The sequence below is a fragment of the Rhipicephalus microplus genome, chromosome 2, assembly GCF_043290135.1.
Source record: "Rhipicephalus microplus isolate Deutch F79 chromosome 2, USDA_Rmic, whole genome shotgun sequence".
NCBI classification, from domain to species: domain Eukaryota; kingdom Metazoa; phylum Arthropoda; class Arachnida; order Ixodida; family Ixodidae; genus Rhipicephalus; species Rhipicephalus microplus.
In genome coordinates this window covers 24895444-24922508 of record NC_134701.1, presented here as the reverse complement: position 1 = coordinate 24922508, position 27065 = coordinate 24895444, and the positions used below count along the sequence as shown (strand labels likewise).

The window sequence follows — 27065 nt, the reverse complement described above, 5'->3', positions numbered from 1 at the left end:
TGCGCTGCATAGCAGTGACAATTCACACTTTTTCTTCGCCAGTAAACCTAACCGAACACTTGGTTTTCTGAAAGACGCCGTTCGCATGCGCGACCCTTTGATTTCGAAGCAGTAGGGATAACTGTAAATGAACATGGTACTAATATTGCCACTGTGCTACTAAAACATAATCAAAATACAGATAATGAAAAAAAGGAGGCGTTGATAACTCAAGCACTTTCACTGTGAAGGACGTAGGGAGTATATGTAGGTTGGCTAACCGTAGCCTTTCACAATATTCTGGCAAAATTACTTATCTTATTATTAAGTAGCACGATCAGTGCACTTAATTATCTAGAGAGTAAGTGGCTTTCGGCTGACCACCTGATAAATATCGGTACGCCATGAAATAGTAAAACAATTTTTAATGATAGGAGGGCAATATGATTCAATGGCAATTACTAGCCCAGTTTTCCCCTATATACGGGTCTCCAGAAAAGAGGTATACTAGAATGCCTCTGTCACAGAGGAAATAATACCTCCTAGCTATGATCTACTATATAAATAAAATTCAACAGTTGCCATGCTTTTCTTTGCGAATTGGACCAAATTAACAGCAGAAACAGAAAAAAATACTTGCCTTCAGCGAAACCAGAGGATTTGTCGGTGAGTTTTGCTCACACACGAAAAAAAAAAAAAAAAAAAAAAACATGTGCACGCTGGAATCAGGCGCGCTCTGCTTTCTGCTGTGGTCTCCATCGCTGGAGGAACCCACATTAAACGCGCCCCCTCGTGGTAGCAGGGTGCGTGAGGTGATACTCGCTGGTTTTTGCAGGGAAGCGCGGCGATTGGACAGCTGGAGAAAACCACGCAGCACGCCCGCAATCTCAGAGGCCATGCCTGGCATAGCCCGACTAAGAAATGCATTCGCATTAAAAAGAACGGTATGAAAGGGACCATGAAAGCTTGCAATAAAAAATTCATAAACAGGGGTTGTGTCGAAGCAACGTTAAAAAGGCTAGAATGTGGAGGTATGAAAAGCAAGCCGTGCTTCCCTTGCCAGGAGGCACCGCCTTGCGCGATCTCTCCGCTAGGCTAAAACTTGGCGTGACAGTCAGAGGCGCTACCAGCCAACATGAGGAAGATAGTAGCGTTGGCCACTGCGACGGGAGCTTGTCAGCTTCGTAGGCGCTCCAAGCGGTTTCACGAGTATTTTGAAGCGTGCCGGTTTGGGCTAGTTGGTACTTTGTACGAACTAGCTCGTTTAGGAGTACTTTGTGTTAGTGTGCATTGGAGAAGAATGACGTCTACGAAGTTATGAAAACTCTGCGAGCGTGTTTTGTCTCAGGCACCACGATTCAGGGTAGAAAACTGCACGGCAAAAATGTCATTTTTCCATTTGTCTTCTGCCAAACACAGGTCCTGGACCAGATGTTGTCCCTTCAGGAATGTTAAAAATATTATTCGGCATCTCTCCTGAAGACCTTCTTAACGTTGTCAACTACTCACTCGGAAATAGTCAGATACCTCCTGACTGGAGACTTGCAAAAATAATACTGCTTTTTAAAAAACGGACTAGGAATGCAGATAGATAACATTAGGCCAATCACTTTAACACCACATATAGTTAATAGAAAAAATACTATACATTAGAATTATGAAGTTTATAACAGATAATGAAATACTCAGTACGTGCCAGATTGGATTTGTACCAGGTTAGTCAATATGGTGGGCACACGTCGATTTAGAGGCTCGTGTAAAGCTTGCTCGACAGATGACAATATGCAGCCCTGGTAGCCCTTGATTTAGCCAAGGCATATAATAGTGTTGAACATGCTATTCTTATCGATGCCCTAAAAGACTTTCAGTATATAACAAATTGGATGTATAAACTTTCAAAAGATAGAAAGTTTTATTGCTCTCAACGAGGTGTTTCAATGTCTAAGTATAGCCAAACGAGAGGTGTTCCTCGAGGCTCTGTTCTCTCGCCAGTTTTATTTAACATTTTGTTAAGTTCAATACCACTAAGTATAAGGTACAAGTATATGTATATGCAGTTGATATTGCGTTTTTTTTTTTGCATCTGGCTGTGATATTCATTTACCACATTCAACTTTACAGTTTTATTTGGCAACATTAAAAACCTGGTTTCAGGATATTCATATGAAACTAAACGTAACTAAAAGTGCTACAATGGTGTTTTCATTGGCAGGGGTGGAAGCGGGCTTCAGTCTTTTGGAGCAGCTTTGGGAGCAGGAATAACACAGCTTTAATGGAGCAGCTTTGGAGCAGCTATTGAGCACCAAAAGGCGTGTTTTGGAGCCTCAAAATTTAGTTTTGGGACAGATTTCTTGGGTCACACATCACTGTTAATTAGAATTTTCATTTTATCTTTACTTTCTCATCAACACAAAAAATTCAGTGGTTTTTACTAAGCATTTAGTGCTGATCAAATGACCAGACTCATGCTAAATTGATATATATATATATATATCTATATATATTAAACCTTACAACAATAAAGTTGAAAGCGCAGCAACTCAAAGAAAAAACATAAGCGGGACTCTGAACAGGTACTCAGACGGATAAAAAAGATTTAATGTTAAACTGTTGCAATGTTGAAAATATGATTAAGACACCACATATAACATGAACAGCCACTCATGACTAGAGATGAACTAATATAATAAAATGTTATCTTCATACTAAACCAACACAGCTCTATTAAAATAAATGTAAAAAACTATTGTTCCGGTCATTGAAGTGCCACAGCCGACCTGAGAACCGGAAAGAAATTTAGATGGTCTCGCCACGCCACTGCTAAGCAATTAAGTGATTTTTCTTTTTTATTAGGATAAGAACTACATGGGCAATCGCCGGGTTTTCACCGTCGCCACCATATGTTCCGCGTAAACTACAAGTTGGTAACATTACCCGCGCCACATCATACGTTTTACCCCCGCGTAAGATTGTGCAAGTTGTGGTGGTGAGCAAGCAGAGAATAAACGAGACGGCCGATTTTGTCTCTTGAAAGCGACGGCGCGCGCGATACTATTTCACCGCGTGTTAAACCTGCCCTGAATGCTTACGCGGAGAGCAAACACACCGCCCGTCTTAAACGAGCATTAAAAATACGCGGAGGGAAACGTGGGGGGGGGGGGGGGTATGGGTCGCTCGAGCAGCAGCGGTGAACATTAATTCTAAGGGCGTAGTTGTGATAAGCAGGCGCACGCGCTATTAGCAAGCATCAGCGTGCGGCTCGCAAACCGTTCTATGTGGTGCGCTCTCTATCGAAAGATTGTGCGATAAAGTGCGATAAGAGCTTTTCTACCCGAAGCGGCCGTACGTCATTTTTTACACCAGCGTTTTACAGAGTGTCGCGATGTCGGTTCAAAAGCGTTAGCTTTCAACCTTCGTATTGTCACGGAGTCGTGAGGTTGACGAAGGCAGCAGCCACTGTTTTCATGAGTGATCCTTATTTGAGCGAACCTGTGCACAGAAAACGAAACACCGCTCTACAAGCAATACAAGCTGTAGCTGCAAACCAGAGCGTCAGCCATCGATAATCTGCCAAGTAGCAAAGTGCGTCGGCATTTATACATGTACCATAGAAGATTCCAGCGTTACTGATAGCGACTGCGTAATTAAGTGCCAGAACAAGCTCTAATGTACGCGTTGTGCGCCTAACTAGATTGTTCCCAGTCATTCGGGAGCAGATTGCGCAAGGCAGCGTACACTCGTAATGGTGCGGTAGCAAAAGTAGAAAACGCACACTGCATTACCATTACAAATTTTTGCTGTTGCCGTCATCACTTCACTGGTGAAACCGACTTATTTTTTTCAGTTTATATGGTTTGGCTAACAGTTTTGTTGTTAAAACATATATTGAGTCGCATAATGAGGTATGCACACAAACACCACCTTAACAAAATTCATGCATGAAACAAAATACGACGTCACCGAGCTAATTTGATATGGGCGCAGTTGCGCCCTTTGTGTAGCCCACGCGTGTTGCTCAGTTGTTGATAGAACTCGACAAAATTTCGCGTTGCACACGCAAATTACCGTTCAGGCGCCGCTTGTGCAGCAGGTCATATTGGCGCAGAATGGCGCAAATGACACAGCACTTTCACCCCATCATTGGATGTGCCACTTAATATTTTTCTTTAGTACCATCAAGAAATGATACCCCAAGTAGACTGTATTAATTAAATATCTGGGTGTATTGTACGATCAAAAACTGAGCTGAGGTGATTACATCGAACTTATTAAAATTAAGGCTACACGCGCAGTTGGGATGAAAGATAGATTTGGCCAGCTCCATTGCGGTCTTTGCAGAGTTACGCTGATCATGATTTACTGCATGTATGTTCGTCCGATTCTTGAACTCGGATGTGTACCATTCGCTGGTGGACCAGCACACCCTTGATTTTCTTAGAGCAGGAAGCTCTTCGAAGTTACTTAGGTGTGCCAAAATTCACAGCCAACAATGTTTTGCATCAATAAGCTCGGACTCTTGTTTGCAGATTACGTACTTTAACAGTCGAAAACCTATTTGAAAGTTTTTGAACCCACTTTAAGAAGGCGACAGTTAGCATTCTTTGCCGAGCCTGGTATCTTTTTTAATGAGCATTAGCCTCGTGTATATAAACCCCAAGCTTTTTTTTTTTTTTTTTTTCAAACACTTCTAGATGCTCTAACGCTAATATATTCGAGACCATAGCATCTGACATACCAATCGGCCAAGTGCAAATAGAATTTGATGATACCTTTCCAACGAATGCTAGACTATTGCCCTCTAAGTATTTGATTCGCTTGATAAAAGAACACCTTTCTCAATTAGGTACTGATATAGTGACTGCAACAGATGCATCTGATTGATATGTGGGGTTTAACGTCCCAAAACCTCCATAGGATTATGAGAGACGCCGTAGTGGAGGGCTCCGGAAATTTTGACCACCTGGGGTTCTTCAACGTGCACCCGAATCTGAGCACACGGGCCTACAACATTTCCGCCTCCATCGGAAACGCAGCCGCCGCAGCCGGGATTCGATCCCGCGACCTGCGGGTCAGCAGCCGAGTACCTTAGCCACTAGACCAACGCGGCGGGGCTACAGCAGATGCATCTATGAGTGGAGCGAAAGCATGTGGTGATATTTTTCTGTCTCATTACTTTTGTCTTTTTCATTACGCCTCCCGGGTTTCACACCCATATTTGAAGTGAAATTAATGGCTGTTATCCTAGGTCTTCGAAAACTTCCTGTGACTCATTCAACAGCTGTGAAAGTGAGTGAATCGTTATCTATGTGTTCATTTTTATCATCGTCATCGGCATCCGCAGTACCAGACATTTAAATCATTGATCCCAGCAAACATTCGTCTAGTGTGAATGACATGGGTGCCAGGCCATCATAGTATACTTATAAATTAGATGGCCGACTCACTCGCGCGAGCATCCCTTGATTTTCCGATTGTGCCAGTCATGCCTCTTACAGCTTATGTAACAGTAGTGAGGCTCCGAAAACTTTCCCTTCTTGAGGACTCATCAAAGATTACGATATCGAATCCAGATTTCCCGCACCTGCACTTCACTTGGACTCTAAATGATGTCCCACCTGCAAATTAGAAGTCCCAGTAACGAAATTACGATGCTGCATACCACCTCTCAATTTCTACTTAAACAAGTCTGGTCTGGTGCCATTCCTTCTGTGCTAAAGCTTTAATGAACCTGAAAATATTGACCATTTTTTTCCTCACATGCCACCGTTTCAAAAATGAAAAAATGTTTCAAAAATTTATTTCAAAAGCTAGGAATTTCACTTAATACTCCGAATATTTTGTCTTTTAGGGCTGCATCATTGAAACTCTAAGGCGGGAACGTCTGCAGGGCTGGGCTCTCTGCGAATTCCTATGTGACAAAAAGAGGTTACCTTGCTGAGCCATTGATCAGCTCTCGATCTTTTCTTACATTTAGTATTGCATAATTACACTGAAATGACCTTTAGAATAATTTCATATAATAATTACACCTCAGTTATTCAAAAAATACTATTATTTCTTTACTTTTCCTGTTTTTTCACATTGTGTCAAAATGACTCAGTCATGTCAACACAAAGTAATCATATATCCCTAGCCTGAATAATCCTAAGCTATTGATTACATTAACCGCTGGCTTCTTGGCCAATCCCCCTTAGTAGGTGAGAGCCACAAGAAAGAATCAAGCAAGCAAGCAAGCAAGCTGGCATGCCTATAGATTTGCAGTTTAGAAGCTTGCCATACCCAAAGCTGGTAGAGCGATAATCTTTACAGCGAAAGCTCTTATGAGATCACAGCTCGGGTCAGGCGCAGTTGTCCGCCACCGCCGGTGTCCGTCACCACACCATGCGAAATTAGAAAAAAAAATCCTGTCACAGTGAGGCTTAATGACACAGTAGGGCTCGAACCCGGGTCCGCTGCGTGCCAGTCCAGTATTCTACCACTGAGCCACACCGGTGCTTGGGAGTTGTTGGCAAACTTGCCTTAGGCAGGCTTGATGTCAGGAAAGCAATCACATTAATGCGACTTATAAAGCTCTTTAAAGGGCCACTCACCAGGTTTGACAATTTCGCGCTGACAAGTGCAATGCATAGACGAGGCGAGGCGTTCATGACCACGTCTGCCGAAATTCGCAACGTTACGCGCCGCGGAAATGGGTCAAATTTCAAAACGAACGCTGCTTTCCCTCCCCTCTGTCGGCACATGCCTAGAGAATGAGGGCATGAAATGGGCGTATGAATGGCCCTACGTACACGGCAATGCAATGACGTTGGTCCTCTACGTAGACGACTCAGCTCTGACGCTGTCAACAGTATACCACGTGACATGGCAAAAATATTTAACCCAACATGCGTAGTTTATGTATTTGTTGCTTGAAGAGATTAATAAAACTTGAAATAAATAATAAGACGCAATAAAAAATTGTGCGCACTTTTTTTTCATTTTTCCCCGTGAAATGCCACGAGATGCGGGGCTGATGTGCCAGCGTTTCGCATGCATTCGTGTCCCCATGGTCAGCACATTGAGCAGACGACCGCCGTGAAACGCTCTTACGCGTTCCCCCACTCATTGTGCTCATCTACTCTACCGTGCCTAAGCCAGCATTTCCAAAACATCCCACAGAAACAGGCACACGACCAATAAATAACGCTGGTCAACAAAGTAACGCTGCTCACGTGCTCAGGGGTTGAACTTGTTTGGGCACGTCATGCGCAGGTCACCTCTTGGACGGATGCCGGAGAGGGTGGGGAAAATATTTGGCTTGCAAAGGCTACGCGAAGGAGTGGCAAGGGTTTCGAGCTCGCCTCCTCTCATCCTCGTTTTGCGCCACTTAAAAAAACCTGTTTTCTCCACTCGTGAAGAACCGATTCGAAAAATTTTTGTGGCAAAATGTTCCTCATCAGACACCCAACAACTTCCACAGTCTAACTAAAATTTGGTATGGGGCCTGGTGAGTGGCCTTTTGAAAGAGCGAAAGAACAACCAGTCATCGCACAATTCGAATACCGTAACGAGCGGGTTGACCAATGCTCCAAGCAATTACAAAAGCTTGACCTTGTTCCCCTATTAACTGTGGCCCATACCCAGTTCCGCCATAATTTGTCGTCGTCAGCCACTGCATGAACAATTGGCATAAAATTACTTGCAAGTGATTAGCGGATAGCACGCCTCTCAGGAGAATGATGAAAAATAGCATAGCAAATGCCGGCCTATTAACCAAAAAAAGTATTAATAATGCCCTATTGGGTATCAAGCAAGTGTGCTTTCAGTAGTTACCCAATGAGTGTTTGAAAGGCTTTTCTCTGTGACTGTGCTGCGCCTTCTGCAGAGGTCTGGTGTTTTTCTTGTGGAGTCAAAAATTTAAAAAAACATAGTATATGGAGGTATCCCGGCTCGTACCACCAGTACAACGAGGATAATGCTATACAGAAAAATTCGGCCATCTAAGAAAAACAAGCGTTTTTGCTCAAATGAAATGTAGTGAGTGCAAACAGGTGCTGAAAAGTTTTTACGTGCATGTGTAACAAATACCAGCAGCTAAAATACTAAGTGCTTTGTAGAGGTCCTAAAGAACTCAACGGTTGCTTTGATAAGTGCATTCATACGAACGTGTAATTTTCTTTTTTGGTTTTACTTCATTATATTTTCATTGAGTATATAGAGCAATGCAGGAATGCTCACCTTGCATATTTTATGCACAAATAGCAAGATGCAGGCATCGTGCTCGAATAAAGCATTGCAAACAGCTGCAAAATTAGATAAATAGAAGAGTGGATATTTAGGGCCTGCTACATGTACCACCCAACTGACTATACAACTACACACGTAGATAATGTAAAGCAGACTGTCACATGTTTTCTGCACATTCCACCTGCATTTAACAATAGCAGCTTGTAGCTTTGTAAGCAGCGTGTTACAAAAATTAGCTTCCAAACATGTAAGCAATTGGCAAAATCTGTGGTCAAATTCCTGTACATTAGGATCGAGTGTGATCCTTTTCCTTTGATGCGAATTTAAAGACTATAAGGCATAAGCGAAAAGGACATCTACCAGTGTACTTTATCACAGGGCCGTACCAACGAATATTTTTCGGAGGGTGTTCTTATGTCGAACGGCTAGCTTTGTCAACTGGTGGTCAATGTTTAGGAGTGTAAATACTTTAGTATCCCCTGAAAAGTTAAAGCAAGAAAAAATTTCTGGGGGTGTCAGAACCCCTTCATCATGCCCCTATTTTCAGCCCTGCTTAATGATAATATGGCATTAATTTCATGAACCTAATTGACATGTCAATTCCTATACAAATTTGAAAACATATTGGCTCAGTGCATGACGGCATGACCACAAGCGCAATGCAAGTAGAGCATTTATTAAAGGCAAGAAACAAATGGACAAGGCCACCTGCACTGTCAAAATAAAACTACTAGTATGAGACAATGTAATTTATCATAGGTTATTGTGTGATAATGATAGAATGCTAGAAGATTTTCGAAATCACATAATGTCCCGCTTATTATATCATGTCCCACTGTCACCCTTGTTCTTATATATTCAATAGCTTCGTCCCCTTTCAGCCTATCACCTTGAGCTGTAGCCCATGCGTAGTCCGCATTGTTGGGAGGTTGTTCCATGTTTCTGAGATGTGTTTCTACAAAACCGTATACCATCGGCTTCTCCTCCCTTAGCTGTTCTTCTATCTCTTCCCACTTCAGCCTGTTCCTACTACCCTGCATGTTAATATACCCTATGTCTGAATTGGCTCGGTGCTCGTGGCTACGTCTATTTCTGACCCGGACTCTACCTATCTTAAATACCGGTGCCACTTTGGAATCGTATCTGTCCATACCACCTGTCAAAGAGTCTCCCTGGTTGTTTTCCTCGTTACTAGCTATCCTGCATGCTGAAGGGCCCGCTTGCCCCCCAGAAAAGCCACTGCGCGTCCTGCAAGTCGCCAACACACCTGATGACCTAGCCGCCTATCGAAGTGAATTCTGTCTCGTTGAAAACCACCCGACCTATGCACCTTTCTGTTTATTTCCACCACCTCAAAGCCTTTCTCTCGACTCATCCGCCATATCTCTTGGTTTGCGTTGACAACCGCTCTTTGCAGGTTGCTATCACGCACCGGTATCTCCGGTATCGTGCATATCACTACCTGTACCCGAGGAGAAGTGGCACGCATGTCATCGACGCCTTTCGTTAGTGTGGTTGCTAGTCCTGCTGTATCTTCATTTAAGACATCGTTTAAACCGCCTGAAATTATCACGAGGTTTCGTCTACCAGCTGTAGTTTAAAGTTTTGCGCTCGCTTGCCTCATGACTGCTTCCAGCTTGCGTCCTGGAAACGCCCCTACTGCAACCCTCTTGTCACCTCTTACCCTCTCTGATGGCTTCTGTGCATCGATTTAAATTCGAGTCCCTGGCAATTATCACAAGCTGTGGCTTTTCAGCTGGAGCGTCCTGCACCTGGGGGTCACTTGCACCTGTGACGCCGGCTGCTTTGTCCCCTCCCAGCCCCACCACCACTTCGCTGAAGCTGGGCCTTGCGACAACTGAACCGGCTGAACCTGTTTTTTCCAAACTTGCTTGCTCTTTCTTCTCTGCCGTTCTGGTTGCCGGTTCCCTACTGTTCTCTCCGTAGGCCGGAGAGAACAGTACCTCTGTTCACCTTGGCTAGTGCTGCCTCGGCGGACTTCAGCTTTTCTTCCATAGCCCTCGTTTTCTCTTGCTCTGTCGCCAACACAGTCTCGAGCTCGGTGATTCTCATCAGCAGGCCACTCTGGGCAACCATCATTTCCTCCATTTTTTCCTCGACCTCACATTGCCTACACTTCGCCTCAGCCTCTTCTCCTTCCGCTTCTACACTTGGGTCCACTTTCAAACCCACTTCACATCCCGAACACTTTACAGTCCTTTTAACCATGTCCTTCCGACACCAATTGTCCCTACGACTTGTCTCACTCGATAATTAGAAAATTCGGGCCCTGCCCAACGAAAAAGAGAAAGTCTAAGCTCTACTACAAAAATTTGCGTGTTCAATGTACGTGCACCTTTCCCACGGGGTGGCAAAAGAAAAAAACAACAGAAGAACAAAAAATCAAACACACACATGCACAAACGAATAAATACCTGGTAACTGACCCCCGAAAAAGCCGTACAATAAAATAAGTGCTACAGGAATTTTAACTGCTGCCTTATAAAGACAAGCTCAAAACATGCAAAACCACTTATCTGCGCAGTCGATCGGGAGTGGTCAAAAAACACGTCCATCCACCGTGACAGTCCGAACCGAACCCCTTTTTGTTGTACTATTCAGCGCCCTCTGGTGTACGGCGTCGCCTAAGAACACGCGATCGTGTCTCACTCCTTCCGCTCGTGTGACGTCAATCCTTTTCTACAAGTAACGTCCTCTAGTGTCGTACAATTTTCATTTCTTAGCGTATAGTACAAGTACCCTCCTTATGGCTGGCTCAAGAATTAACAAGGGGCGGTTACTCACAACGAGGACGCAGAAGCCACGCCATAAGGAGCTTTGCCCCTAAAAAGTAGGTGTAACATTGCGTACCTCCATCACGCTATACAATGCTGAATTCCAATTTCTTTCTTGTTAAATTTCTTTCTGTTAAATGTGGTGTCCCGCAAAACAGCGTCTTGTCACCGCTTCTCTTTAACGGCGTACTTGCTGGATTTCCAGACCGATATTTGCAAGAATATGACTTTCCTATAGGCACAGTGATTTATGCTGATGACATCGCACTCTGGGTCAGTGGTCCGTCACACCATGGTCCACGTCTTCGTGGTATATTGCAGCGAGCTCTGAATGGAACTTCAGAATACTTGGTGGAAGTTGGCCTGCAAGTTTCACCTGCGAAGTCAGCTGTGATCGCCTATCATCCAAAGCAACGTGCTCGTCGAAGCCTTAGCAGGCTTTACCTCGGAAGCACACCGATACAGTGGGTACACCAACTTCCCTACCTGGGTGTAATCATCGATGATCGCCTTTCTTGGCGCCCTGCTGTTAAAACTGTGAGGCGAAAATCGCTGTCCCTGTTCATGTATATAGCCGCCTTGACTGCTAGGGGTGACGGTATTGATCAGAAGATGACACTGCAGGTTTAGCAATCAGCTGTACTTTCTCGTGTAATGTGTGCGTTGCCAGTCTTAAATGTAACGCCTGCTTTAATGTCTCAGCTGGAACGAGATCATTGTGTTGCCCTCCAAGTACTGTTTGGCTTACCTCGTAAAGCACAATCCATCCCACTAATGACTGAAGCACACCAGTTGCCGCTAAGGCTGCAAGCTGACCAGAGAACGCTGCATCATATTGAGCGTTTGAACTGAGCCCCCCATGGCAAGACACTGTTTAACAGGCTGTTACAGAGCCCACTTTCTCTGATGTGTGAAATGGCGGCTTTGTTCAATTACATTACTGGCAATTCCGGCAAAACTATTGAGTTGCCAACATTGACAGAGCACAGGCCATGTGCTTTCCCTACTCATCTTTCAATTCCAAGAATACGCAAAACGTGTGACCAGCCTGTTTCGGAACTATAGCAATTAGCCCATTCACATTTATTTGAAAACTTTGAAGACTAGGCAAAAGTATTTACGGACGTTTCTGTATGCAGTAATGGCCTGAGCGCTTCTCCAGCTTTTTTCTGGCCTCCAACCCATATCAAGCGGTTGTTTAAAATACCGCACCCCTCATCATCAGTGACGGCCAAGCTAGCAGCGATTGATCTCGCCCTTAAGTACGTACAAGAAGGGTTACCAGCATCGAAGAATGTCATCCTCACCGACGCTCGTGGTGCCCTTAGCAGACTCACCAGCGAGGAGACCGACAGCCCTATTCTGAGCAGCATCATGGAATCCATTAACAATATTCTGTCACGTGAATATGCCTAGCTGCACAGCAGGTACCTTCGCACGTGGGTACTGCGGGCAATGAAAAAGCGGATCGCCTTGCTTCGTCATGCAATCATAATGACTATGACTGTCCGGGAATTCTATGTACGATGGACAACGCTCGTCTGCTCATATGCCGACACCTCCTAAAGCAGCACCCAGACCAGCGTGTGGCGAATAGATCGTTCCCTCCCCGTGTTCGTGGCCGTGGCTTGCCTCGTAGTTCCCGAGCGCTGTTATACAAACTAAGAGTGGGCTCTGTGCTGGTGCATGAACGATTACACCATCAAGGGCGTGTGGACCGCCCGTTTTGCGCAGCTTGTGGCTCCTGCGAAACACTTGAGCATCTCGTAGTGCACTGTCCCACATTTGCTATGCAGCGGTCTTGGCCGATTAAGGAATATAAATGCTGAGGACTTAAGTGCGAGACCCTAGACAACTACCTCTTTCCGAGTGACAGCGCTTCCTGACGTGACCAGGCCCACCGAGCTCTCCTTACATTCATGAACCAAACGGACCTGGCCGCCCGTTTAGAGATGGTCTTTTTTTCTTTTTATTAGTATTTATTTATGTTTATTTTTACTCATACTCATCGAAGTTTTCGTCATTTTTTTTTTCTCATCTTCTTTCCTCTTTCTCCCCTCTATTTTTTTTTTCCTCTGTTTCTTCCCTCCTCCTGAAAGAGTAAGCAGGCATTATGCCCCTCTTCGTGGCAGTTGCCAGCTTGCTCTCTCCCGTTTTTCTCTGTGTCATTGAGTACCTGTGTATGCAAATCAAATAATAATAATAATAATAATAATAATAATAATTATAATTGTTTGAATTTTCTTTGTTGTTATGCTGTGCCCCTGCGCAGGGTGTTGATGTATAAAAGTATGGATCTTCTTTCACTAAAGCCAGCTGGTAGTTTGCGCTTGTCCTTGTCGACTTCTTCCTGTGCCTTGTGTTTACTTGCGCCTTCAGGATCGTTTCTCTGACACGCTTCACTTTCGTGTTTCACCAATTCCTATGATGGAGGGATCAAACATGTTTTTTTTTTTGTTGTATTTTATTGCTTGTATTTATTGTATTTTCATCCCCTGTTAAAGCATCGCGATGATGACTCTTTCAGACGGGGGCAATGCTACGCTCCATGTAGTTTTGTTATTGCCCCTTTATAGGTGCAAGTGCTGCCTTGCGCAAGCACGCCGACTGACTAAGAACCATTGAGATAATCGTAGAACCTTCCATTGCGATTACGCGCACGTGAAAATTACAGATTCCTCAGAAACATGTGACTGCTAGCAATAATGCTGGAATATTCGACGACACATGTATAAATGTCGACGCGCGTCACCTCTTGTCAGTTGATGGTCGACGGCGGATGCTCTCGATGGTAGTTGGGTAGTGTAAAGTCATCCATTCTAAAAGTGTGCAGTTTCATATCCTGGCTATGCTAATGCCTCTAAAGCCCTGAAACTTGTCAAGTTACATCTCAGATATATCATTAAAGGGGTCGTCAAACGTCTGCTGAAAATTTTCTACTACGGTTGTATTCAGAATACTAGCTGTCCATTCACTACTATACACCGACTCATTTCATCGTTTGGGTTCCTTTACTAGCTACAAAAGCCCAATTTCGATTCCCCGCTTCAGTTCTCCTTAACTGTACAGCTGACGTCAGTCAATGAAAAGCCACTGTGGTCAACAAAACATGGCCACGCAGATGTTTGTAGAGTCATAGTTGATGGAGGTTCGTAGCATCAAACCATTTCCATTGTGGCGTTGTAAAGTCGTCACAAACAACAAAAGTTGTTTCCACTTTGATCAGTTGCGCGGCACTGTCTGACGACGCACACAGTGGGCATAGCGAGAACTAAACGACCCAAAACGCACCGTAAAACACAACCAAATGAAAAGCACAACAGAATGAAAATCACAATCTGTAAGAAAAAACTAGGAACGCTGCGCTTAGCAAGCGAAGGTGAGCGAAAGTAGCGATGGCACCACATGGTAGAGCCCAAATGTATTTGAAAGCAGAACCAAGCAGATCACTTATTGCTGTACTTCCACAGTGTACATACGTCAGAGGCAAAAAGTGTGGAATTTTTTTTTCTTTCCTAGGTTTCTATAAATCTGCCATTTCGGAGAAAGAAAACGCTAATGCTTGTTGATAAGTTCTCTCACCAAGACAATTACCAACGTTACTTTTTAGTGCCAATAGTGCCGCATACTCGCTTACGAGCCCAATAAAACTGATTTTAAACGAATGTCATTAATTATAGATTGGATAATGCACCAAAACATTTTGAAATCGGCATGTATAATCCTTATTGAAACAGAGTTAATTACAACAGGGCAGCTTCGTTTTTGTTTCCCGACCCCTTCGACTCATTTTTACCAATAGATATGAACCACAAGCTTCCAAATCTAAAGCAGTATGGTGAGCTGATGCAGAAACCGTGTCATTGGCAGCCTTGCATTTTCCGGCTAGTCAGACACATTTTTTTGCAAAATACACGAAAAGAGAGTTATTTGACAGATGTAAAATATTTATTTGTAACCAACCAATTCTGTACAAAACTGTGACCTGATTCATAAAAGGGAACTACTGTCATTCATTAGGTGTGCCACCAAGGCACAAAGAAAATTTTTATACCTTTCACGGGCAAAAAACTTCCATGCTGATGAAAAACATGAAAATTCCAGGACCGACAAAGTGCTTGGTTGACCACAAAGAAAAGTAGCGTGCATGTACGGCTCACACAGTAGGACTCAATATCATTCCAAAAGGGCTAAAGAAATGTGAGTATTGAACTATATAGACCCTTTTCTCATCGTGAAGTGATCTTTCAGTGAGAAGGCTCAGGTAAGACTGGGTTCGGCGCTAGATGGTGCTACCTTCCAGAAATATTTGCCAAGTTTCGTGTTACAAGCCCCTGAATCGGTAAGACTCTGTGATGATCCTAGGTTGTTGTCTGAATTCTCACATACAATGACTGTGGTTGCATTTCTTTTTAAATGAAAACTTGGAAAATGGGTACCTCCTTTCTGCTGTCTGATGAGGCCAAGCATTATTACCCTATACTGCACAGACACACACACGACGGCTCGTGTGGTCAGCATGCATGTATTGTGCACTACGACAATCAGATACACAGCTGAGGCGGTCGCCCGCACAGTGCTACAACCTCTAACTGAATTATATTCATCACTGGACCACCAAGATGGTATCTGCAGGGCTCGGTTTCCTGGAAGTCCAAGCCCGTTTCACAATATACATACTGGACCAGAATTTCAGCGTGTCAAGGAAGTACCGACCAAATGACTTTAATTCCATCCATAATATAATCGCCTTGGTAAAACCCCAGATATGTAAAGGAGGAAGAATATGCCCTAGTGAGCCACCACCTTAGCCTGAAGAGCCGACCGCGACCCGCCGACTGCGACTTGCACTGTGATTCTTATGCCTATTGTCGCAGCCCACTTTCAGCGTCTGTAAGCCTCAGGTGCGATACTTGCGCCAATAAATTCCATTTCCTTATTATAATTATTTTTATTTGAAGCAGACAAACGTGAAGGCGGTGCCACCATGTGCCAGTTTCAACAAATGCACATAAACTAATTTCACATCATAGAGTTTTGTTTCAAGTAATGTTAGTCCATCTACGCAGGTGTTTCCCCTCTACTGATTAGTTGACCTATATTGCTGCCGCGTGCAGTAGTATTTTCACCATCTACAGCGAAAATTCAATATATAACACTTTGTTCATGCTCATCACCATCGATGAGATGAAGAATCTTCTCATTTTTACCAACAGGAAAATTTTTTTCTGACTGGCAGACAATCCCTTTACACATTCAGCATGGCAGCTATGAAAACAACTTAGTCAAATAGGCTATGAAGTCGACCTTTGGCACAGCTATAAGAAGGCTTTTGGTGCCGCACTCCATTGCACCAAAAATGTCATCACTGGCTTAGGTTCAACAGATTTGATATTTCTAAAGGTAGCCTCTTCAGCAGACTTTACTATTGGGACACTTTTCGGGGATGAAATGCTTACGCATTTACAATGAAGCTCAACAGCTCTTGAAGTTTTCACTGATGATGCAAGGATGCTTTTAACTATGGCTATACGTACACACCCCAAATAAGCAAGGGCTACTCAGTTATGCAGCTAGCAGTGATTTGCACAGACTCACCACTGCTCGATGCAGCGCAGGCAGTAGCTGTGTGTGCAGGGCAGTGTCACCTCTGGCTTGTGCTCCATGCAGATGCAGCACTCCTCCAGCTCAGTACCAAGGACGCTGAAAATCAGAGGGAAGAACGCTTGCTTGACAGGACTTCACGATTGTTAGCCCCAACCTCCAAAACAGCCACTTTATCTGTAAAAAGAAATCACCCAAGCCTGCTTCATTCTTTTTTTCCTTCCTTTGACAAATCAACATGAAACTTTACTTGAAAAAAGTTCAAAGGACCCCGAAAAGAACTTTGTTCAAACGGGAGCTCGCTCAACCAAAACAACTATGTTGGAATTTGTTACCAGGAGCCATAGAAGACATCAACTGTTGCAATTGTAGCGAATAGCAGAAAGAAGACACGCTCGGGCATTTGCTGCTGTGACCGAGATCATCATTCCTATCGAACCGAAGCCACTCTGACTGCCAAGTCTCTACTGCTTCTCCAATAAATCGTCATAAGACTTGTGGTGGAGGTGCAGTGTATCGATCCCCGTATCTTTTGCATCATTGAAGGTATCATTGCACAATAAAATATGAACCCTTTTATTCGCAATATTCCATATTTAAATGAGAACTTCTGCTGAATTAGCACATTTTTAGTAATGCAGTAGCCGTTTGCTGTACTTGTGCACTTACGACTGTAGTGGTCCTGAATTGAGTCACTGTGTCCCAGCTGGCATAAACCTCTGGCATAACATTCTCTTGAGCCAGCAAAGGATTTCACTTTTTATGAGTCGTCATGCATCTTTAGCTGAAATTATTGGCACTTCCTATGCAATAGTTACTTCTCCTCTTGATGGTGCTTGGCCACAATCTTTTCTGCACACAGACTGGTACACTGTCATGAGTAGAGACCGGATTAGAAGCAAATGCCTATTTTGTTCCTTGCATTCCTATCATGCCACTTTGATATATGAGAATGAATTAGAGATTAAGAAGGGTTTTTATGGTGTTTTTATAGCACCTATATGTTATAGCACCTATAATATAGGTGCTATAACATATATATGTTATAGCACCTATAAATGCCTATTTTAGGTGTTTGTGCCTAAATGCCTATAAGTGCTTATAAATGCCTATTTTCTGATTGAGCACGTATATGAGCGCTATTCAAGCCCAAATTTCGTTTTCGAGCGTGGTGTGAAACAATTATTCATGTAAAAAAGGCAGCATTGATATTTTCAACCACTATACATTCAACAAAGACAAAGCTGACATGCTGCGAGTGATTGGAAGAGGAGCATGAGGAGTACAAAAGATGCTATTTCTGCAGCCCTAAGTGGAAGAATGTCTCAGCATCTGCAGGGGAAGGAAGACAGAGAATTAAATATGGGGTAAGAAAATAAAAATTGACGTCTATGGCCGAGAACGTGGCGACCACCTTCTACAAATAGCTGTCCCGTGCCCCGGAGGAACTGAAGAACCCCCCTGAAAACCTGGGTGTTACGGTGGGAAAGGAAGAGCAGGCTTTTCTGGGCAGCCGCGGGTAGCTGGAGAATGAATGAAAAACCATGGAGGACCACTCATGGAATGCTCTTGTTGATTCGGTGGTGGCGAAGGTCACCAAATCATTATACTTCATCAGCGAAGCCCGATACAGGTGCCGGCATGTCTATAATAAACGAAGTATTTAGCTTACATTCACCATATGCTTGAATATGCTTGTTCCATATAAGATCCCTTGTAATATGTCTTTAAGTGACACGCATGGAAAAATACAGAACAGCGCTTCAAGGTTTGTCCTAAGCCTTTACTCAAAAATGCCAGCTGTAACAATAAAAAAAAATTAACTAGGTTGGAAATTACTAGAATTGCGTCGAACTAAACCGCGGTTAAAGCTCCTATGTCAAAAATTTCATACTTAACTCACATTCAAAAATGAATGTACCTAAACAGCCCTTTTCACACAATGGTCATTAGGATTTTAGAATGTCGTAGCAGATAGAATTCTCCTAATAATTTGTTTTTTGTTAGTTTCATGACAAAATGAAATGGCTTATAAAGAGAACAAAGTGTGTTGTGTCAATGAAGGCGTGTTTTCATTGTAACCCATGTGCTGCAACGCCTGCAGGTAAAAATTGTGATGTGCACGCGACTTTTGTTTTGTTTGTGATTTACTTTCTAAGCGTCTCTCTCTAGGTGACATAATAAATTCTAGTTAGACACTAGAAGTTCTTGCGTGCCCAACGAAAATAGTTCTACCAAGGTGATTTTTCAAATTGGTTGGCTATGAGCCACCAAAGCATGATGGGAAGAAGCAAGCTTGAATCCCCTGCCTCTCGTCTCATGTAGCCATCTTGAGCCTTATTCCTTCCCTTTTTTTTTTTTCTTCGGTATCAGGGCTGAAGAATCACATGAAGCATACGCACCAAGTACAACATGCGTAAGCAAGGTCACACTCGCATGACGTGCCCCAGCCTACTCGTGCGCGTACGCCACCGATGTGTCGTTTCGGCGTCCTCTGTTGTGTACGTATGTCCAGTTTGTGAGGGATGGATCAGTCAGTGCGTGTACTTTAGGAGAAGCTGGCAAGAATCATGCATTGTGACCATCATACACTATGTCGCTCTGCTCACATCGTGGTCAGAGACGACGCACCAAACACAAGCTAAGCCTTGTCAAGGTTGCCGAAGGCACGATCTAGGAACGACGACAAGACGAACGCAAGCAAAATGGGTAGTAGTGGTAGTAGTAGTAGTAATAGTAGTAGTAGTAGTAGTAGTAGTAGTAGTAGTAGTAGTAGTAGTAGTAGTAGTAGTAGTAGTAGTAGTAGCATCAGTAGTATATGTGGTTTTACACGAAAAAAAAGCACGATGTGAATATGAGGGATGCCCTAGTAGAAATCTTCGCAAATTTTAACCATCTGGTGTTCTTTAACGTGCACTGACATTGCGCAGTACATGGGCATCTACTTTTTCGCATCCATCTAGATGTGACCACTGGGGCTACAATCGAACGCGCGGCATTCGGGTCAGCAGCGGAGCACTTATAGCGACTGGTCTAGTGAGGTGAAAGGGAAACTAGGGCCCATTAGTGAATAGCATCTCGAGGCTATACAAAGCAAAAATAAAAATAATAAGCTAAGATTGCATTTGTGTATTTTATTATTTTTCTCAACTTTCATTCATTATGCTGATTTTGAAAGGGCAGTGCAAAGACGCAGGGGAAAGAAACACAAAGAGTGCTGTCTTTTTCTTTTCCCTTTGTCTTTGCACTTCCCTTTCAAAATGATATGAAACAGCTAGCCCAAACCAAAGTACTCCATATTTATGCTACTCAACAGAAGAACCAAATTCTACATGCCGAGTAGAGTAATGTCTCATTTAACACTCTTAATGAGGTACCGTTTAAAATGTAGGATATAATCAGGAGAGGGGACAGTTTTGGTCTGTTTTTCTAGACATAGCTATCAATTGATTAGGTTCTGATGAAGAGCGTACGGTATGCGACGTCAGCCCACCAATGTCAACGTAAAAGAGTGCCATAAAAACAAGACCATTTGTACATCACTTCTTAGATCTAGGGGAGCACGCCCGCGAGAAGGGCAAGTGGCATTCATTCGAAATTAAACAATTTTCCGCGACGTGTAATTTTGAAAATCTTAACAGAAATGATCCGGAGTGCCCAGTGCACCATCACGCTTGTCAGCTCAAAATGCCCAAACCGAGTGGAGGTCCCTTTAAGGTGTTCACCGATAGGGGAAAAATTGGTCCTACGCGATTATATCTAGCATCGCTCTCTTCTGAGGTATCAGTGGTCTGGTTATTTGCTCCTGCGCTGCCCTTCCCAGCCACAATGAAATGAAAAAGACCCAGGAGCGCGTTAATTGAATGGTAGACAATTGGCGCACAATGCTAGACAACAAAATGAAAGACCACATACTGTGAATCGCACGGGAAATGCATGTCTTTATTGAATCGTTGGTACATTTTTGCTATCTTATTAAACAATATAATTTTTTTTAATGCTTCTTGCCATAAATACAAGTCACCAACATCGTTGTTTTGCGATATTTCAATTTTTGTAGAAATTTATTGTGCTTATAATTATGATTTTCAGGGCCTAAAACAGTGTTTTACCTGCCTGTCTTTGGCGCCTAAACACACTTTTTTGGTGCCTAAAAATCCGGCCTCTATCATGAGTATGTGAAATTGTCAGGAAAGAGGGAGAAGATGAGAAAAAGGAAATAGAATAGATGGATATCAATGAAAATATATAGAAAAAAACAATAAGATCGTACATTGTAGCAGAGTTGAAAAAACAAAGAGGTTGGAGCAAGCGCTCAACGTGGCCTGCAAAGAGAAGACAAGAAGGAGAGCGGATTAGTACCGCAGGAAGGGTCTATGTGTGGTGGTCGCAGCAAGGCATTCACTGCAAGTTCGTCAGCGGAGCTCGTGGTAAAGTGCCCCTATTTTTGCAGCAGCACACTGCGACCTGCAGGGCGCGACCAAGAGGGCGACCAGCTCGGCCCAGCAAGACCTTGCTCCTGGGGCGGCACAGATGTGTTGCGGCATTGCACCGCAGGCCGCCCACCTGAGCACAAGCATGACAGCCGCAGCGGGAATGTGATGCAACTGTTACAGGACACTACAGGAACCCGACAATGCATTAAACAATCATGCTCCAGTGAAGTTTTGTTCTTCACTGACACGATGAGCATTTGACTCAGCACCAGAGCTGCCACATCAAGGCCATCTGATGTGGCAGCGAACGTCCAGCTGAGGACGTTCGCGGTTGCATCACCAATAATAAAATAATAATAATAATAATAAAAGGCATGAGTAGCGCAGCAAGCTTCTGCTGAGGGCACTTTTAGCCTAGACAAACCAGACGGCCTTCAAGACGAGCTGAAATTGTGGCATAGACAAACGTGCATAAATTTACACATGCGAGTAAAGTTGTGGTTCGAAAGTCAGCTGTGCCGTGTGATATGTAGAAGCAACAGACATCAAAATAGTGGATGTGCCGACATGGAAGCTAAGGAATGCTTTAGCCAATGTGAAGGACAAGTTGCCGAGCAGAAATTTTCTTGGTTGTGTTTATCCCATAGGCTGCCACAATTGTGACAACAAGTACATCCGTGAAACTGGTGATTTCAAGAAAAGAGTTAAACACAAATATGACGCAACAAAACGACATGTTGCCTCGACTGCCCTCGCTGAACATGTGGAATTTACAGACCACCAAATAGACTTATAAAACTCTTGTGTTCTGAACCTAAAAAACTCGCATTTTCTCACAGGGGGGACTCGAGTAAATGTGTCACGGAGTGGTGGGGGTATCGCGTGGATGTTGAGTGATTGGGTAAGGTTGGGGAATGCCTAATTGTCATTTCGTCTTTATTCGTATTTATTGAACGAAGAAGCATTGCCTTCAACAAGTGCTGGCACACTGTTAGATTATGTCCCACTACTGGTTAAAGGTACTGTTGCTTCTATCGCATCAACTACAGTCGAGCAAAGCATCAAGTCAAGTGAAAACCAAGTAAAGACGCCCTTGACTTAATTCCGAACGCCCGATCCAGTGCCTACATATACGGGGTGGTCAATGAACAGTTGTGCAGCGCAAGCAGTTAGTTTTTACTAGTCGACACTGCCTGCAGCAGCCTTGCGAGGCGAGAGAGTGGGGAGAGCGACAGTTGGCACGAGTGAAAACCAAGTAAAGACGCCCTTGACTGAATTCCGAACGCCCTATCCAGTGCCTACATATACGGGGTGGTCAATTAACAGTTGTGCAGCGCAAGCAGTTAGTTGTTACTGGTCGACACTGCCTGCAGCAGCCTTGCGAGGCGAGAAAGTGGGGGGAGCAACAGTTGGCACGAGACGCGAGAATGCGCATTAGGGATGTAGACACCACCGCCGACGCCAGATTTGTAAGTAGGTGTGACTATAAAATGCTCTGCATTTAAAAGAAGCTTGCATCATGCCTGAACAAGGAATCCAGATACAAACTGTGGGTACTGTCACGGGGTCGTGACAGTATGTACAGTTTGTAACGGGGTCGTGACGTGGACGAGGGGAGCAGACTGCAGGCCGGATAATAAACTGTTTATTCGGGCCTAACTTGTGGACACGTAAAAGGAAAATGAGATTACAGCAAGACACTGGCACTGATAGCGGTGAGCAGAGCATCGGCCATCGATCAACGGACAAGGGTGGAGCGTGTTGGCAGTTACACACTTGCCATCAAACACTCTAGGGTTATCACTAGCGGCGCCGTAGGTTCCAGAATGATCTGAAAGATTCACGAAGTGGACGTAATCTTAACAAAACAATCTACTACAGCCCCAGGGCTTCTCTAACACCGCAGGCACGGTTTGCACTGAACGTAGTGGAACGGGACGATAACAAAACTTGAGGAAAGGAACGTGGCATTGCCCCCCTCTGAAAAAAGCATCATCCCGACGGTTTAACAGAAGATGAAAGTACAAAGTGTATTGCAAAGAAGAACAAGCAATAAACTACGATACAGTAATAATAACAACAAAATACACTGTTTCAGTTCGTTAGCGCACATAAAACGGCTTGAAGCGTATGACATGGACAACTTCAGGTCGCAATCGACGTCATGGAGAGTTCGTGCTGCCGTCGAGGACAACCTTGTAATCGAGTGGGCTGAGACATCGAATTACCCTGTATGGTCCAAAATACCATCACAGAAGTTTTTTACTGAGTCCATGTCGGCGTATCAGCATCTATACTCAAACACGTTCACCGGGCTGGTATTCCACAAAGGGTCGTCAGAGATTGTAACGGCGGCAATTGGTTGTCTGTTGGTTCTTGATGCAGACGCGGGCGAGTTGTCGGGCTTCTTCGGCATGCTGAAGGTACTCGCTCACATCGAGGTTTTCTATGTCGGTGACGTTGGCTAACATGGCATCGAGCGCCGTTGCCAGGATCCTTCCGTAGACCAACTTGTACGGCGTCATCTGCATCATTTCTTGTACGGCAGTGTTGTATGCGAAGGTCATATACAGAAAGATGGCATCCCAGGTTTTGTGTTCAACACTGACGTTCATGGCCAGCATGTTGGCAATGGTCTTGTTCAGGCGCTCGGTGAGGCCATTGGTCTGTGGGTGGTACACTGTCACACGGCGGTGGCTTGTCTGGTTGTATGCCAAAATCGCTTAGGTTAGCTCAGTAGTAAATGTCGTACCTCTGTCGGTACGACACTGGAGTGTCAACTCTGGAGTGAGGACCTCTGGAGTGCTGTGACACAGGACGCTGTTTTCTACGAAGAATTTGGCTACCTCGAATGCACTACCTTTGGGCAGGGCTTTTGTTTCGGCGTAGCGGGTAAGGTAGTCGGTAGCAACAACGATCCATTTGTTTCCCCAACTCGACGTCGGAAACGGCCCCAGTAGATCCATCACAATTTGTTGGAATGGTCGGCGAGGTGGTTCAGTCGGCTGAAGAAAGCCTGCTGGCCTTGTCGGCGATGTCTTGTGTCGCTGACAGTCTCAGCACGTCCTCACGTAACGAGCGACATCGGCGGTAAGTTGTGGCCAATAGTACCTTTCTTGTATCCTCGCGAGCATGCGGGAAACACTACGGTGTCCTGCCGCTGGGTCATCGTGAAGGGCCACAAGTACTTCTGGTCTTCTGGTCTCGCTGCTGAAGGAACCACAAGGAGGTGGTCGGCTGAAAGGGGAGAGATGTTCTTCTTCAAGAGAACTTCGTTTTGCAAAAAGAATGACTCCAGTTCTCACTTAAAAACATTCGGAATGGTCGTCCTGTTACCAACGAAGTATTCCACAAGTTCTGGGTCAGCTCGCTGTTGCTCAGCAAAGTCGTCGCCAGTTATTGTTCCTAAGAAGCTCTCCTCATTCAGGCCGTCGGGTGGCGGTGATCCGACTGGGCCTGAGACAAGCAGTCTGCGTCAGAGTGTATTCTTCCAGACTTGTAAACGACGGTCACGATGTACAGGTTCTCTTCTCAGCAAAAACCAAATTAGGAAAATTGTGCTCTATGGTGAACAAAAAGCATGATAAAAAGAGGTCTAGCCAAAGTAAATGCGGTGTGAAACACAGAGACGTCTCACTTCTCTGTGTACTAGAGGTAGTATACAGAATTTCCGTAACGTGCGGAAGGATTTATATTGGGCAAACAGGGAGTTGTCTCTATGTACAATTAAAAGAACACTCCGAAACCTTTAAGACCAGCATGTACGCGAATTTGCCTTCGCACTGCCACACGTGTAGATGCAGGCCCTTGTTCAATGATTTGATTGATTGATTTGAGGGGTTTAACGTCCCAAAACCACCATATGATTATGAGAGACGCGGTAGTGGAGGGCTCCGAAAATTTTGACCACCTGGGGTTCTTTAACGTGCACCCAAATCTGAGCACACGGCCTACAACATTTCCGCCTCCATCGGATATGCAGCCGCCGCAGCCGGGATTCGAACCCGCCACCTGCGGGTCAGCAGCCGAGTACCTTGTTCAATGAGACGACAGTGCTCTTCAAACATGGCGATCAGATCACAAGAGAACTAGTGGAAGCATTCTACATCAAAAAAGAAGGGCAGTTCTGCATTAGTTCGACATCAATATGAAAAGAAAAAATCCTAATCAGTAGCATGTTTGTTTGAATGGAATAAGTCCCGCCTGCGCAGTTACCCGTAGCACAAAATTATTAATGAGGTCGACATGATCCTTCGCTGGCCCCTCTGCGCATGTTCTGTGTGTTTTTATCTTATGTGTTCAGATAATTTGTATATTTCAATAAATTATTCAGTTGAGAGTCAGCGCTTGTTTCTGTCTTTTCTCTTTGTCCCGTGAGTTTGTGCGCTGTTACTGCCCCTAATGTATCACCAACAAGCCCAACTATCAGTCCTGTTTTTCAGAAATTCGCCAACATTTTCATGACTTTCCCAGAAAAGCCTAAATTCCCTGACTTTTCCAGGTTTTCCAAGTTGGTAAACACCCTGAATACACTTTACCCCGTGTTTTACGCATGCAAGTGCTTGATTAAATGAGAAAGGCACTACTTCACTGTTGAAACAGATTATCAGCCACTTGAGTATTTAAGAAAGGCAAACCTAGCTAATGCTCAAGTGATGCGATGGAGTCTTGCGCAACAGTAATAGTTTTCATGTCCAGTATGTCAAGGGAAGAGAAAACGTGGGTGCTAATTTTTTTAGTAGGACCTCATAACGACATTGCACTACTATTGTAGTGCATGCTTTTTTTGTTATTGTACTTGAGGAATGGTGTTATTATATGAACCACGAACAGTGGAATGACACATATGATGGAACATTGTATTGAAATAAGTGACATGTGATGAAGTGATCTGGGATAGCGGTGGATAAGTGAAGTGCTGAGTGTTCTGGTGAGGTACTTCACGAGAACAGCCATATGATACCAATGGACAACGAAAAGCCCTTGGGCATCAAAAGCAGTATTTAGAAAAAAAAAACTCTTGACAGGAGGGCATCTCATTATCATGAGTATGTAGAATTGTCAGAAAAGAGAGAAGAAATGAGAAAAGGTAACAAAGACATATAGAATAAAGGAGAAAACAGTTCAATGAAGCAAAATTAAAGAAAAAAAGAACATAAAGAGAAAGAAATTGAAGAAGGTGCACGAGAGGCAACATAGCTGGCAGAGAGAAGAAGAAAAGGAGAGTGGATTATAACACAGAAGCAATGCACTATGACCTGTGAGGCGTAACCAGGAGGGCGACCCACTTGGCCCAGCGAGACCTTGCTCCAGGGACAGCACCAATGTTCTGGTGGCTTTGCTCCATGAGCTACGCACCTGAGGATGAGCGAGACAGACGCGGTGGGTACCTTACGCAACGGTTACTGGACGTTACGGGAACCCGACGATGCACCGGATGGCCATGTTTTGATGAAGTTTTGTTTTTCATGGACACGACGAGACTTGGACCCAGCACCGAAGCTACCAGGTCAAAGCCATTGAGCAGTGATGAAAAGTGTAAATACCTTCTTTTAGTTTTGGAGACATGGTATGTGCCCGGGACCTTTGTTTAAATTGTTCGGTTTTTTACCCCTTATTGTGTATATAGTTTATTTTTTTGTTGCATAAAGAATTTTTCGTTATCCCAAGACTTTCTGTTTTGCTTACCATTTAGAGACCATGACATGCACATATTGATGTGCAGGTGACATAGTCTGTGCCCAGTCTTTCAGACAATTTCTGATCAATATGATGTCAAAAGCACCGGATGGCGGCACAAAATATTTATGTAGAACTGGAATGTGCTTTGCACCAATTTCACTAAACCGCAATCAATGCATTAGCATTGCGTCCATAGTGCTTAGCAGAAGATTTTAAATAATTCGTACTACTCTGTCCTTTGCTTAGGCGACATCTGTCCAAGTAGTATTTTACTCTGCGTTTGTGTGCGTGTTAATATGTGCGTGCACGTGTGTGTACACACACACATGCACACCCCCACACA

At 44.0% G+C, this 27065-nt stretch overlaps 1 protein-coding gene across 19 annotated transcripts in view; it reads right to left on the bottom strand.

Moving 5' to 3' along the window:
- Positions 1-27065, bottom strand: part of LOC119169171 (RING finger protein 141) — a 158201-nt gene that overhangs the window by 22636 nt on the left and 108500 nt on the right. For all 19 annotated transcript variants that reach the window (XM_075886324.1, XM_075886329.1, XM_075886326.1 and 16 more), the window contains one exon: positions 16599-16703. In XM_075886324.1, the coding sequence (XP_075742439.1) occupies positions 16599-16703 (105 nt within the window). The remainder of the gene's footprint in view (positions 1-16598; positions 16704-27065) is intronic.